Source organism: Falco punctatus (genome assembly GCF_963210335.1).
Source record: "Falco punctatus genome assembly, chromosome: 9".
Taxonomy (NCBI): domain Eukaryota; kingdom Metazoa; phylum Chordata; class Aves; order Falconiformes; family Falconidae; genus Falco; species Falco punctatus.
The window spans coordinates 54397977-54413345 of NC_137589.1; the positions used below are offsets into that span (position 1 = coordinate 54397977).

The 15369-nt window shown below is 39.7% G+C and overlaps 1 protein-coding gene across 2 annotated transcripts in view; it reads left to right on the top strand.

Moving 5' to 3' along the window:
- Positions 1 to 42: 42 nt before the first annotated feature.
- The window catches only part of GPR107 (G protein-coupled receptor 107), a gene marked incomplete at its 3' end in the record, with an annotated part of 35541 nt that continues 20214 nt past the window's right edge, over positions 43 to 15369 (top strand). For both annotated transcript variants that reach the window (XM_080402635.1, XM_080402636.1), the window contains exons 1-12: positions 43 to 203; positions 5181 to 5306; positions 6174 to 6224; positions 6483 to 6571; positions 7241 to 7407; positions 9179 to 9213; positions 9437 to 9493; positions 10316 to 10426; positions 11933 to 12066; positions 13000 to 13075; positions 14072 to 14145; positions 14703 to 14820. In XM_080402635.1, the coding sequence (XP_080258761.1) occupies positions 93 to 203; positions 5181 to 5306; positions 6174 to 6224; positions 6483 to 6571; positions 7241 to 7407; positions 9179 to 9213; positions 9437 to 9493; positions 10316 to 10426; positions 11933 to 12066; positions 13000 to 13075; positions 14072 to 14145; positions 14703 to 14820 (1149 nt within the window). In that variant the 5' untranslated portion in view covers positions 43 to 92. The remainder of the gene's footprint in view (positions 204 to 5180; positions 5307 to 6173; positions 6225 to 6482; positions 6572 to 7240; positions 7408 to 9178; positions 9214 to 9436; positions 9494 to 10315; positions 10427 to 11932; positions 12067 to 12999; positions 13076 to 14071; positions 14146 to 14702; positions 14821 to 15369) is intronic.

Genomic DNA, 15369 nt, shown 5'->3' on the forward strand with positions numbered 1-15369 from the left:
GCGAGGGGCTGCCCCGCCCCCGCGCGCCTACGTGCTCCCGCCCCTTGACCCCGGAAGTGGCGCGGGAAGAGGATGCTGATGCTGGAATAAACATGGCGGCCCGCGGCGCTACGGTTGCTCTGTTGCGGGTGGCGGTAGTGCTGGCGCTGGTGCTGCTCTGGGTGGGCCCGGCCGGCGCTCGCGTCCATCATCTCACCCTCAAAGTAAGGCCTTCGCCGCCCCCGGTACCTGCTGGCTCGGTCCTCGGCCGCATTGGGTGCCGTCCGGGTCGCTTGAGGGGAGCGGCGGGGCCGGCCTGGCCCTGCCCGTCTCCCGCGGGTCGGGGCTCTCCTCCCTGCGTCTCCAGCTTCGTCCCGCTGCTTCGCCCTTCTCCTCTTTGCTTCTCATTAGACTCTCCCCCTGCGCCTCAGCCTGCCCGGGCCCCTCAGTGTTTTGCGTTACCCGTTGTTTTCCCTTCTCTCCTTTGCATCCTGTTAGCCCCCATGCCTGCTTTTTCTGGTCGTCTGTTTCTTAGCCGTGGGGAAAGCGTGTGAAGGGGCTTCAGAACTGTAGTGGTTTAAACGTGCAAATGCTTCGCGTCCTGTTAAAAGCAAGGCAGAAAGCTGTTTGTGGTAAGAGAGGGTTGAATGTGAGCTGGGGGAGATTGCTGAAGGGTGTTTGGGGTTGCTTTTGCTTTTAATCGGTGCTTTGCAGTAGGCTTCCTGTCTCAATCACTATCACTCGACTCTGAAAGATTGTGGGGCTGTCCTATTGGCCTTCCAGATGTAGTTTCTTTGCGCTAATCAAGTGATCACTAGAGGCAGAAGAAGGTATTGATGCTGACAGCTCTCTGTTTAGGTTTGATGGACTCCTTGTGCTTTGAAAGAGTGTTCTGTCGTCCTGTGCCTATACTTGACAAAAACTAGTTATTCAGCGTTGTTGATGGGAAGTGGTGCAGATCGTATTGAAGATCTGTGGCTTTGCAGTGCTGCTGTCTGTTGTGCTTTAAGTGAAAAGCTGCGCAGATGTTATGTGATAGAGGAACTGTGTGCTTGGGATGATGCTTTTTAAGGGCTTGTATGTAGTTCTTGAAGCCCTCTGCAGTTTTCAGAATGAGTTTGTGAATTTTGTTCCTGCTGTCAACAGCATGCAATACTTGGCCAATAGATATGTTGGAAGAAGTTAATAAAGTGGTAGATGACTGGGACCAGCATTACTGCATTCTTGTAGCAGTTTAGGGAGAGTGCCAAAACTTGGCAGGAGCTCCCCTTTAGCCTTTGGGATACAGTGGATGTTCATGACTTGTTTGTAGGGAGTTCTGCAGACTACATAGCTGTCTAACTATGTGCAACCGTGCGAATGTTGTTCAGTAAACTTTTCTGTGAAGCAATAAATTAGGAGGATTTTTCTGGTTATGTTATTGTTTTGAGAAATTTCTGACCAACAGTTGAGTGCTGTAAGAATTTATCCTAGGGTGATAATTTTCCTTTATGTAGAAAACTTTCAAACAGGCCTCCAGCAAATGTTCTCAGCAGCAAACATTATAGCTCTTAGTTCCTATTAGCATGTCTCTTAACTACCTGGCTCAATTACTAAATTATGTTTGCTGATCTTCACATTCAAAGTGGGGTATGGTTTTAGTTTTGTAGGTACCAAAGTGCTACCAAGAACTGTGGCAAGTAAAAGTGCATTAATGTGTCTTTGTCTGCCTCCTGTATACACATGAGCTTTACTGTTAGAGCATAGTCATTCCTTTTCTACTTCATTGGTTGCTTTACAGTGTTTGTGTAAACATCAGGCTCCAACAACTGTACCCTTTCGCAGTGAAATGTCCCTTCTCATGTTCTTGCCATTGGCTCCCTGCTTGTAAGTGTGTTTTGATACTGTGCTAGGCGAAAGACCACAGCTTTGTGTGAGTTTGATACTGGATTTCCTCAAACAAGCTGTTACTTCTTAAGTTGGTATAGCCTCATTCTTGTATCTTTGTAATTAGTGTGCTAAGGTGAAGCTTTTTTTGTTATCAGAAAAGCAAACCACAGTCTGAGTGGTTTCCTGTTCTGAAAATAACTTTTTATCTTTATAAAAGCATGCAAATTGATGATTTTTTTTCTGAGTTAGAAAAACGATTTGTTTGAATCTTGCTGTTAGACTAACCTTGTCAAAGGAGACTATCTTCCTTAGTAGCAGTTGTTACTAGCTTCATCAGTTTAACGAGGTATGTTTAAAAAAACAAACCAAAAAAACAACAAACTTGCAAAAATTAGTTATAGAAGACTGATGGAAACAGTTTTCAGAAGGTTCCAAAAGTAGCTGGTAGTTGGAAGTTTCTCTTGACCAAAAATAAGTTTTTTCATGTCTTAACAGTTGAACACTATAATATTGAAGCCTTGTTTTGCATAATGCAATGGCAAACTGTCTCAGAGAATGAGAAAGTCAGTCTAAATGAGGACTTTGTCAACCACACAGTTGCTAGCAAGTAGCCGAATGTACTGGTTTCAAGAGAAACTATTCAACTGGCAACACTGTGTAGTACCTGTGGTGTTAGTCTTTGATTAAAGTGAGTTATCTTTCTAATTAACTGTTTTCCAAAAGGGGAAGCAAGATCTCTCCTATTTTATGATACTGTCAAGATTGCAGTTTCATGTTACATTATTATTTAGAAGAGGTTATTTTTCAGTGGTTGGTTGTAAAGACGTGTCATTTTAATATTGGTAGGTCTGAGGTTTCAATTTCTGAAGTTGTAAATACTTTTCAATAATTAATTTTATCTTACACAAATTATAAGTCTTGCTAGTAGTCTTAAAGAATAACATTCATTCCATGTAAAAGTATGCACTCGCTGTTGAAACTTTCACTTTACTTACAGTGTGATCCCAAGTATATTTTGGGTAAAATATTAAAAGAATATTTTTCTGCCTGTTCTGGGCCCCAGGATCTTGGAAACCACTTTCCTGTAGTCTTATTCAAATGTTGCAGGACAAACTTTTATCCTGAAGCAATGGAAGAAGTGAAAAAGATTTTTATGGAAGTAGACTGAGAACTTATTGTGTTGGTTTGACTGTTACCCTGTTGGTGATGAGTTTCAGGGGCAGGCTTAATAGTTACATGCATCCTATGAAAATTAAAATAATGTGTATGCTAACAACTCGGATGCTTAAGTATTCATTTGTATGCGTTTGCACCTGTGTGGTAAACTTACAAGTGAATGTTTTTGAAGTCAGCATTTGAGTGATTATAAGTAAAAGCTGGATTCTTCCAACCTGTTAAACTTCTTGTGAGAGCTGAGGCAATTATTAGTAGTTCAGTATCTTTAAGCTGTCAATGTGTGGAGCAGTAGATGCTCTTGGAGAGTGTGGTTTTGCTTTGTGGCAGCTGGTGACAGTGTGTGTGTGATCATGTAAAGCTGAGGGATTTGTGAACTAAATTTGTAAGCTAAACACTCAAAGCTGAAATAAAACCAGGGAGGAAAGTGTGTATGTTATATAGTAATTATCTTTTGTTGGTGGGTATCATACTAGTAAACTGGCAGAATAAATTAATTTTAATTGGAACTGAATAGCTTTTGCAAGTACTCTGAATTAAGCAGCTTGTCTGGTCATGTTCGCAAGATGCAAAACACCTTGTGGCTGGATGACACAGTATCTCCCCTTCATATTCCTTTCTACCTAATCACCCAGACAAATGCTTATCTGTCCAGATGTGGTTAAATATGTATGATATGCTATGTAAAAAGCTAATATTAATCTTCCATTCTGACTGGGAAATTATATTGAAAGCAGTGTTAAAGAAGCAGACAGGCTCTTGTTTCAAGCACATTAAGTGACCTGGAACCCAAAGACAGCACAGCTATAATACTCTAAACAAAGCATCTGCCGTGAGCTGTGTGTCACTAGCATTTTTTTCTTCTGACTATTACGGGAACCATCTGACTATTGGCCAGGTTAACTTGATTCTAATAGGGTGATCTTATTACAGCTAGATTACAGGTTAGTTGTGTCAGAATTGGTGTCCTGCTATTACAGTGAGTGATGCATCAGGAAAGTTTTATGCAGAGATTTCAAAATTAATACTGTGGGTAAAGAAAGAGAGAGAACTTACTGTACTTCTACAACTCTTACCTCAGTCTTCCAGCACTCTATCCAAAACTGTTTGTTTGCCTTTAGGAGCTGACTTCTCTGCTTATTCTGTTGATCTTCTTCCTAGAAGAAACAATGTTCTTATTTTTAGTGACAACTTGTGAAGGTGCTTTGAATCACATTTTACACTTGCTTTTTAATTTTTGTTGCTATGTTTCTGCTTTTCTTCCAATTCATGAGCCAGTAGGTTTGAGGGTCCAACTTCATACCTTACTTTGCATTCATAAATCAATAAATAACAGAGATGTGACCTTTCCTCATCTGATGTGTATGTATGTGACGTATATTACTTTTCATTTGAGGTTCTTCATGATGCACTTTTTTAGAGAAAAAAAAAAGTTCACCTGAACCTTTATCAGCTGAGCAAGGCATGGTAGCAAGCAATGCTACCATCTCCTTACCAGACTAAGATGAAGTAAATTGTTTTGCAACTAAGACTCGGAGCAGAGGAGGGGATAATGATTTTCCTGTTAGACAAAGGAATCAAAGTAATTCTGTTTGAATGCACACATCCAGTTTTTGGTATTTATCCTCCTTATAAGACACAAGGCCTTGCTGAAAATCTTTTGGAGAAATGGACTACCTAAAATTTCTCAGCTACACCATGCACATAGTTTTCCAGTGTGTTAAGTGTTAGACTGTCCAAACATTCACCCTGCCTAACATTGAAGATCTGGTAACTATTGTCTAATGCTAGGTACTGTCATCTTGATTTGTCTATGGTTTCTTCTTTTTTTTGGTAGCAATATTTTGTTTAATCAGCGATGCCAGATACTGAATTTCTTCCAGACATTTTTCTTGCATATTTCTCAGTAGCATAGCAGGTATTTAGCAATGACATTTGTCTAAAGTTCTTGCTGTTCATGTTATTGAAAGAGTTGGTCAATTCCAGTGAAATAATTGGTTATATCTGAAGGTATCCTAAAGAAATATATCCCTGGTATGATTAGATAGATGTTTTGCGTGACTACTTAAGTGATATCTCTTGTTACCTCGCTTCGTCTTTGACTACTGATGCAGATGACAGTGTATGTGACTTGTAAACTTTCTTTCCTTTTCTTGCAGGATGATGTGAGGCAGAAAGTGCACCTGAATACCTTTGGCTTCTTCAAGGATGGTTTCATGAAAGTCAACGTTAGCAACCTTTCATTGAAGCCACCTGTGGGCTTTGATGACGAGAGTAGCTTATCAGTAAGTTACTTTGAGTCCAATGACTGTATTAAGGTTCCTTTGCAACTTGCCTTTGCACTGGGTGCCTTGTTTGATGTGTCGGATCCTAACTGGTGGTGTTATTGGCTTTGTTCCCCATCATGAGCTGTTTATGAGGATATGTACGTTGTGATATTTATCCTTGAGCACTATACATTCTGCTTTAAGGATAAACTAACTTCCTGGATCCTCTGCTGAATTCGATGCACACATCTATAACCTATATTGAACATAGGTTTCCTGAGCAGTCCTGTGATGTGAGTTTTTCACATTGTTGTCCTGTTGTGTTGTAGTGCATCTTGTAATCATTATATCAGTAGGTTTCCAGAACAGTGACTGTCTTATTTTGAAGACTCTCTACATAACAAACATAAGGAATATGTAAGGAATATGTATTTTCTCTCTCTTTATATATATATATATAACGTGTTATATAGCATATTAGTGATTTTAACAGACTGAAGTACTAGGGTAGAAGACTCCCTGTTATTTTGTGTAGTTCAACCTCCTTATTAGTAAAAGTATTAAATGTTTTCTTCAAGCAAAAACATCTGGAAAAATACTGAAATAAGTTAGAAGATTCAGGGACAGAAGGTACTCTGGATTAGTTTGGGTTTGAATTAGTATATATTCTATTCTTGGTGGTTGTGGATGAGCCAGCAAGTTTATTATATTTGAATAACTTTTTCTGTCTCATTGGGCAACAAGAAAAATACCTGGATTCTGCCTTAAACATAGGTTAGTTTATTTGAAGAGCAGTATCTGACTCTTTCAGTGGTAGTTTAGCTTCTGATACTAGGGGAACCTGAGCTGTTTTAATGTGACAGATGCTTTTCCTTTGTCTCATAGGTGGGTTTCAGCTTGGATCGAACAAGGAATGATGGGTTCTCCACTTACCTGGTAAGAGTAAGAGATGTGAGCTCGCTTTTTCTAAGCTGGGGGCATCTCATAGCCTACCTTCCTCCAGGAATGGCTGGAAGCAGTTAAAAAAAAAAAACAACACAGGGATGGGGGAGAGCCTTTAGATATGGGCAGATCATTAAGGATAATTCAATTTTATGACTTGCTGGACTGAGAATAGTAACCTCTACCTGAGAGGGAACATGACCTATTTCTTAGCAGCAGGGCACTTCAAAGATGTTTTGCTTATATTACCAGGATGAAGAAGTGGATTACTGTGTCTTGAAAAAGAAACCAGAGCAAGATGTCTCTGTTATAATCTTACTTCTGGACTTCAAAACTGAAGTGTGAGTAAATTGTGTACGCTACAATTTAAAGTTATTTCTCTAGTTGAAGTTAATGTAACACTGATGAAATTTCTTGAAGGGCTTGGAAAAGCTGCTGTGCATGTATTATTTTTTGATGGGTTACATAAGAGTTGAGGGGAGGTGAAAGAAAAAAATCTGCAGTATAAAGTGTTCTAAGAATAATTGCTGTATGTCAGAGGGATAAGGGGACACAGGGCAAAAGAATAATACCTTAATTGGGCTGAAGGCATGAACTTGAAGTCCTGGGTCACTTCTGTAGCTTTTGCACTGAATATGCTGTTTTATTGCTTATCTTGAAGATGCTTCCATAAAACAGGTAATTCAATGCTGTAGTATTCTTTTTTTTTTATTGTTTGCAAGAACAACTGTAACTGTGTGGAAACATAACTTCTAATGAGGCTCTGGTTACCAAAACTGATTTTCTTCAGTTGCCCTTCTCTTTCACGTAAATGTATAGCCTGACTTCTCCTGCAGTGATCAGTTCAATGCCAGGCTGCTGTGAGTCATGATCTGGTGCTTGCTTGTTCTCTGTGGTAAAAACGCCAAGTCAAGACAAGTTGATTTTCCTTTATTGGGTATATGTAGGCTATGACAGATAGCCTCTTTATGAATACTAATTCACTTTTTGTATAACAATTTCTTGTTTAGTGTGAAGGTACGGTTCTCTGCAGAAGCTGTTTCTTTGCTACCTAAAATTTCATTCACGTCTGAGGAAAATGTTACTGCCTTAAATACCAAGCCACTAAAGCCTTCTGAACAGAGCAGTGATTCTGGTAAAAATCCTGCAAAGACCAACCAAAATACAAACAGTAAAGGTAAGCCTGCTAAACCTGACCTATATGTGCTCTCACTGCTAGTTCCTCATTGATATGCATCCAGCAGTGTTGTGATCACATTCTGGGGCCCCCTTGGGCTAGAACTTGATGCACAGTCTTGTGTAAACCTGTCCATAGAGCTACCTTTTTGGCTGGAGTCTCTCCTGCTCAGTGATTTGTGTTAACCAGTTCCATTGATCCAGCAGAGGCCTAACATGACTGTTGGAGACTTACAGTACCTGTGGGGAGGGGTTGGAGGTACCTGGTTGTCTTCTGTCTAGCAAAAAGAAGGCTAAGGGGCAATTTGGTAGACACCAACAGCTAGCTGAAGGAAAGCTAGAAGGACAATGATGGCAAGCTATTCTAGTAGTAGCATGCGATGCAGCCTGTGGCTGTTGCCCCTTATTCAATCTTGGGTAGCTCAGATTGGATATTGGGAGGGGAAATAAGACTTTCCTAAATAGGTATCCCAGCATTGTGGTAGATCACTTAGGGAAGTTGTAGAACCTTCACTCTTTGAAGTTTTAAACGCTTGACGGAACAAAACCAGGGCCACTGTGATACGCTGTTGATATTAGGCATGCTTTGAGTCAGAAGCTGGATTAAATACCTCCGCAGGTCCTTTCCAGCCAATGTTTGTATGAGTTTGTAGGTATGTATATAAAGAGTTGAAATCTAGCCTGTCACTTAGAAGCTATGGGGATGGAGAAGTAACTATACTAGTAACCTTTCTTGGATGCACAAATCCTTGTCTGGCTTCTAGACTAGCAGACAAAACAATTTTATAATCTCAGCTCTGATGGGATTAGTGCTAAACAGTTCATGTTAACCCTTCCTGGAAGAGTTTATACTTCAGCAGTCTGATCTGAAGTAGTCTGAGTCTGTCTTGGCCTGTCATGTTGACAAGCGTTGATGTCAGTGGAAAATTTTGCACATCTGCTCTAACAAATTAAGAGCTGAAGCTGGATAACACAGAAGGTAATTGATCTGACAGCTCTGGGTTTGCTTTTGCTTGCATTAAAAGGTGTAGCATGCACACTGGCAGTGCACTGGGGTGTGAGAGCCAAAAGCAAAGCTGAAGGCTTGAACTTTTGCTTCCTGGTAGAATGGGATGACCATATGTTTGAAAAGCTTTTTGTAGAAGTGGAGTGAAACTGTGAACTTGGCATGCTGCTCTGTTGAAGTCTTCTGTCAATTTAAGTGTCAGAAGAGATACTGACTTGGCAGGTTGCCTATGCTTTTGGGTTTTTTTTTTGTTTTGTTTTTGTTTGTTAGAGTTTTTACTGGGGCCTTGCTTAGTAGAGAGCTTAGAACTTTTTCCTTCCCCAGGGCTAATTAGGACTTCCTTATGTTTGTCAGGCCACGTATTAATGACCAGATTAAGATTAGTCAGGGAGATAAACAGTACTCAGTCATAACATTAAAAGTCATAGCTGTAGCCTGCATCTGGTAGAGGTCATCCGCCTCCTGCATGGCTGTAATTGGAGGGGTTGGAAAGAATTCTTGGGTAGACATTTGTAGAAGGTGTAATAAAGAAGCCTATCATGGCATCTGAGGATGCATTCTGGATGAATGCCAGCTGTGGGAAGAGTCCTGGGTGAGTAAGGAGAGACTGGGAAAGAATCTCTGTTAATGATTATCTAGGAAACTGCCATGCAGATGGGTATAGGAAGATTTGAGTAAGGTATTGGCAATGTGTAAAAGGGTGGTAGTCTATGGGGATATCTAGATGCAAACACTCTAAATGTACCATTAATACTTTTATCTCTAGATAAGAAGTCCAAACGAAGTACAACCTCATCCCAGGTAAGAAACTATCTGCTGTTCTCTGTCAGAAAGAACCTGGGGGAATATTCCAGCATAAGCATAGCTAGAAAGCGGAGAGTGTTACATTCTATCGCTCTCAGCCTCCACTGTAGATACACAGAATGCAGTTTTGATTGTCTGGATGGTGTAGCCAAATGTGGTAGTCACCTGCTTAAAAAAAACCAAACCCAAACAACTAAAAGACTCTTTTTCCTTTTCACAGAGCATAGTAGAGCAAGAACATCCAGTTCACAATGACAGAGGAACTTTTTCCTTTCAGGTAAGGTGTCTGTCAGTGCCCAGTCTCAGTGTGTGCCAACAGTTCCTTCACCGTGCTACTTTGTGAAAAGTAAAAGTCTGGTATAGATGCCTCTCTGATAGCTCAGGAAGTTTTTAAAGTGGACTCTCATTAAGAATAAGTGCTGTAAATCTCTTTGTTCGTAAGTTGTGGGAACTGTTTTAAACAGTATTTGGTATGATGCAGTTCTGCTTAATATGCTGAAGCTTACAGACTAAGATATTTTAAATTTACTGTGATGCAACTAGTGCATATAGATTCCTAACAACAAATACCTGTGACCTGATGACTCGCTGAAGTTGAAGATGCTTTGTATGAAACCAGATTAGCACTTTGTTTCAGCACACTGGTTCACTTGTGATTGTTGATTACTATAAACAAATGCATTTTAAATTCTGTTATGTGACACATCTCATTTTCATAGCTATGACAATTTGTATGGTTCGGGGAGGAACATGATAGCTGCTTATGCTTTAGGGCAAGTATGATCAAAATTCTAGGCTTCACCATGTTAAATACACAACACTTGCTGTATTTTCTCTATGGTGAACTAAATTGTACCCAATACCTAAAGGTCTTGGGATTGCCAGAGTGTGTAAATCATAAATAGGTGCAATGATTTTGCATCTGGAATTCTGTTGAAACTTGCAGATATACTGGTATCTTCAGAACAGTATGCTTGATGAAAGGAAACAATTGACCCTAAATGACTGACTTTTTTATGCTTCAGTAGAGATGGTTTCTTACCAGGGCAACCCTCTTGTGAATTAGAAGAATGCTGACCTTCCTTTTCCTTACTTTCAGTTTTTTTTTAACATCAGCTCCGATAACCAAGAAGGTCTTTACAGCCTGTATTTCCATAAATGTGTTGGCAAGGATGGGCCGACTAATGATAAGCAGCTATTTAGTCTTGATGTGAGTATAGCTTCTAAAGTACAATTAACTCATTCACTTAGACTGAAATAATACAGCTTTCAATTCTAGCATTGTATACCAAATGCACAGTGTACATGAGTGTATACATGGGGTGGGAAGTGATTGAGTTGTACATTTAATTTCTGTAGTGGCCTTTCTGAAGGAAGCAACTACAGTAAGAATTAAAATGCTAGTTGTGCAGAAATGCCTGGAAGTCTGAAGAGTGCATGTGGGCTGGGCTCAGTCTACACAGTTGTGATTAGATGCTATAATGAGATGGGCACTAAAACAGCTGTTCATGTTTTGCTGCGCTCAAAACCCACTTTTTCTTTTACACAGTGGCAGATGTTAAGGTTGTTGCTGCAATCTAAATTGTTGGTATTTGTGAATTCAGTGGTTTTGCTTTTTCTGGCCTAATTAAAGATGCATTTTTTACAGTGTTAGGTGCACATCTTAAAGGCAGTATGTTGTAGCAAATGTCTTGCCTCTCTTAACATCCAAGGGTTTGCTCCTGTGTTCTTTTGAGCCGGACTGTGTTATCAGCTCAGTCTTCCCCTTTTCTCTTTCCTGTGCTCATGCTGACATGGTGAACTATTCTGTAGTGAATCCTCTCATTGACAGAGGTAGCTTCAGCCAGATAAGCCCCTGAACTGCTTTGTACATAATTGTGCTGATGCTACTGCAAGGGAACATGTTGGTGATAAAACTTAGCAACCCTAACTTAACTCAGACTAGACTACTTTAAATCTGCTTCTTGTGTTGTATGTTCCAGAAGACCAAGTTTTTGAATCTCTGTTTGTTGCTTTGCCCCACTGAAGAAATTGGAAGGAGAAGAAAACCAAGATTACTAACCTGCTTGGTTGTGTTGAGAGATGCAGGACAGTTTCAGTACTGCAAGCTAGTCTTGATGCATTATTTTAATTAAGTTCTAGCACATAGAACAAAGCTGTTTAGGGGCATAAATAGGATGTTAAACATCTGTTTTATCAGTCACGTAATAGGCTTGCAGCAGAGTGCTTCCTTTCTCTTGACAGGTGAAGAAATCCACTGTAGTAAACCTAAGAGTGAGGTTTTCAGCTATGTATGACACTCTCCACGTCTAAAATTGGGACTGTGCTAAAAAAACTTGCTTGTGTACACAAGGGCTAGATACTGTTTCTGAATCAAAGGTGTGCAAACTCTGGAGTTTGATATAGAGAACAAATATTCTTTGGGAAAATTACTTTGCCTTTCCGAACTACCTTGCATAACTGAAGCACTGGAAGGAACCTCTGTTCTTTTCTGTTTTTCAGGGAAATTATTGTTGTGGATATAATCTTGCAAAATGTTTTGAGATTCTTGAGGATGAGGAGTTGCTTTTATTTTTACTTTAAGAGTCTAATAACAGTTGCCACCTCAGAAAAGCTGATTTTTAAATGAGCAAATTTAATTGTGAACTGTAATTGTTAACTCAGTGCTTTAACAATGTTTTTTCAACTGTACACATAACACAACTTTAATGTTCAGATAGAAATTACGGAAAAGAATCCTGAAAGCTACCTCTCAGCGGGTGAGATCCCACTGCCAAAACTTTACATTTCCATGGCTATCTTCTTTTTCCTGTCTGGGACTGTATGGATCCACATACTTCGTAAACGTAGGTAAGTGGACTAGTCTGGTGTTAGTGAGAAGTGTGGGCCCACCTTGTTTGATTTTTATTTTTTTTATTCTTCCTCTTATTTATGCCCAATTCACAGTCAGATTTAGTCACTTAAAACTCCAAATCTGTCTCAATATTGTATGCCTGATAATACAGTTTATAGTTGACAACAACTACTTTTGTCAGTATAATTGGTCCAGACCACTGTTCTAAAGTTGTCTTATGTTAAGAAATTCTTTGTGTACTGTATATATGAAAACTTATTGTGGCAACAAATAAACAGGGAATTCCTGTAGCTGATGACAAAAGGAGAACACCATTTGAAAACAAATAACAAGAAAAACTGGATGTAATCTTTTTTTTTTCATACGGAGAATGGCAGCTTATGGCAGTGGAGAGCCATAAACATCTTGAGGATAGCCAAAATGGTAGGAATTCATAATTGAAAACCATGCTTCTGAATAATTAAAGCATAGCAACAGAAGCCAGGATTCCATTTTGGCTTTTCCTCTTAGTCTGAAGTTCATTTGGTGATCAGATTATTTGGTAGTCTGGAGATCACTTGGTGGTGTGGTGTAGTGATTGTGGGGCCAGAGGGCAAAGTGATACATGTTTGAATTATGTTTAGCAAACTTTGTAACAGTCATGATCTAGATATGCAAGAAGTTCCTATGAAATACTATTTTAAATTAACCTAAGTATTAAAAATCAGAGTTGTAGAACATACAGTTGAAATGTTGTTCAGGATGTTGCAAAAGCTTCGGCTGCAACATTAAAGGCAATCCTTTTATGGTAATAGTCAGCTCACCCTGGGAGTTAGTTTGATATTTATAGGTTTCAAAGAAATACACTTAAGAACTGCAATTTTTACTCCTGGCTTGTAACTCATGCTCTTCCTCTTCTTTTTTTTTTTTTTTTCTTTATTTCTTCCCAGAAATGATGTCTTTAAGATTCACTGGCTAATGGCAGCCCTCCCTTTCACAAAATCTCTGTCCTTAGTCTTCCATGCGGTATGTATGATGTCTCTGCCTTAAATTGTTCAGCTAGGAACTAGGAGCATGGAATCCAGGGCATGCTCTTAGAGAAATCTTCTTTGGATGGAGGGGAATGCGAGGAAGAGAGAAGTATCTTTCATAGTTAAGCATTGGAACTGAACTGCAGCTGTTCAGAGGAAGCGATTTAGTTTTCATCAGCAAATTCTGACAAATACAGTTGAGATCATGGCCTAAAGTAGTGAAGCAGCAAGCACATATGAGGGTTGAATGAGTTCCATGAATTCTAGTATTTTGACTGTCTGAGGCTGGCCTGAAAGCTTGAGCTATGGCGCTGCTTCAGCCACATGACTTGCAATTAATGTTGATAAATGGAAACCTTGATGAATGCTTGTAAAATTCAAGGGCACTTCTGTAGATGAAGTATTACAGTCTGCTGTAACATACCTAATGTTATAAGATTTAACAGTTTCAATACATAAAGTCTCTGTTAGGTGATATTGACTTTGCCTTTCTGCTGAGAAGATCTTAAAGGTAATGGCAAGTGTTTAATCCTTCACTGTCTGTGTCAGCTGTGACCTGCACCTTCACGTTCGTGATAGGATAACTGCCACAAACATTTTTGGAGTCTAATAAACTGAATCAGGTTTCCAGTGAAACTAGAAAGTCTGTAGTTACATAGTGCAACTGAACTTGAACAATGAATGAATAAATAGGTTACAAATGCAGTTGTTCAACTATAGTTTAGGTGTGGGAGCTGTGTGGGAAGGGTGTAGATGATGTGAGATATGTCCACTAACACTTAGGAAATACAGAAAATGGAAATGACCTCATTGTTGCTAAACAAAACTAGCATATGTTGGGAGGAAGTAATCTCTTAAGATGTTACAGAGCTGAGTTTGTACATGCCAGTTGGAAAATGAAACTTGAAGTGGCTGTCGAGCAGACTTGTTTTAAAGACAAGGGTGGGGTGCGGATGAGCAGGTTGTAAAGTAACGTATTTTCTGCTTCCAGATTGACTATCACTACATTTCTTCTCAGGGATTTCCTATTGAAGGCTGGGCTGTTGTTTATTACATCACTCACCTGTAAGTATGTCAGAAGATTGATGTGATGGATTCAAACATTGGAATTGAATTCCCTGTGGGGCTGCCCCCCTCCTGAGCAAACTAGAAAATTGCCGATTCTTTGCCGTCTTGTCATTCAGACCATAGTACCAATCAGCCCTGTGTGAAGGGGAAGGCTCTACTTAGAGGGCAGCTGCAGAGAATTGGCATTTGTGTGGTGGAGGAGTAAAAGGATAAATGCTTTGCTTTGTTCATATTAGTATTCAAGTATCTAATTTGCTCTTGCTGTGAGTGGTAAGAGGGTACAGCTGCCAGTGTTGTCTCCTGTTCATGATAGTGAATAGATGACTCTCCCAGGAAAAGATTGTATATTGACAATTGTGAATGAAGTGCAATATTGTTATGTGATACACAGTTGTAAGCAAGTACATCTGCTTCAATGTTGTAGGATAAGCACTTGCCAAAATTATGAATAGCAAGGCATTTGTTTGGATTTGTGGCTTTACTGACTGTAGGAGGGAACCTGGACAGAAGAGAAAATGTGATGTGTCTCACTACAGTATTTGTTTCTCTTTCAGACTGAAGGGTGCTCTGCTGTTTATCACTATTGCTCTTATTGGCACAGGCTGGGCTTTCATTAAGCACATCCTGTCAGATAAAGACAAAAAAATTTTTATGATTGTCATCCCACTTCAGGTGAGGACTAAGCTCTGTCAATACTTAACATCTTGTGGGGGAGCTGCTTGTGCAAACTGTAAAAGGCTGTGAATACTTCCCAAAACACCACGTAGATACTGCTTGTATAAGCCTGTTGGTTAGAGTGTAAGTTGAGCTGCAATTTCCTGGGCCAGAAGTTACTTCTATGATTTTTTCCCCACTTTTCTCCCTGTATTGAGTATGAGATAATGGTGGTCAGATAGTGTCAGAAAATGAACAACTAGCTGTAAGTTAGGTATATTCCCACTGGGGCAAAATTTGGGCTGCCAAACAGTACTGAACTACTGAGCTGAGAAATTAAATGAAACTTGTCACTTCTGAAATGCTTACTGAAGAAGCTTAAGAAAAAAAAAAAAGTGGGGAAAAAAAATACTTGTAAGCCTGTTGGGTCTGTGGGAAACTTGCCCAGTGTGTTCAAAGTGATCAGTGCTTGTCTCCAACTCCAGGAACTGAAGAACATAGGAGGGCAGCACTTCTATTTGTTTTTGTAGATAGAACAGTTTTTCTGCCTTTCCAGATGGAATCCCT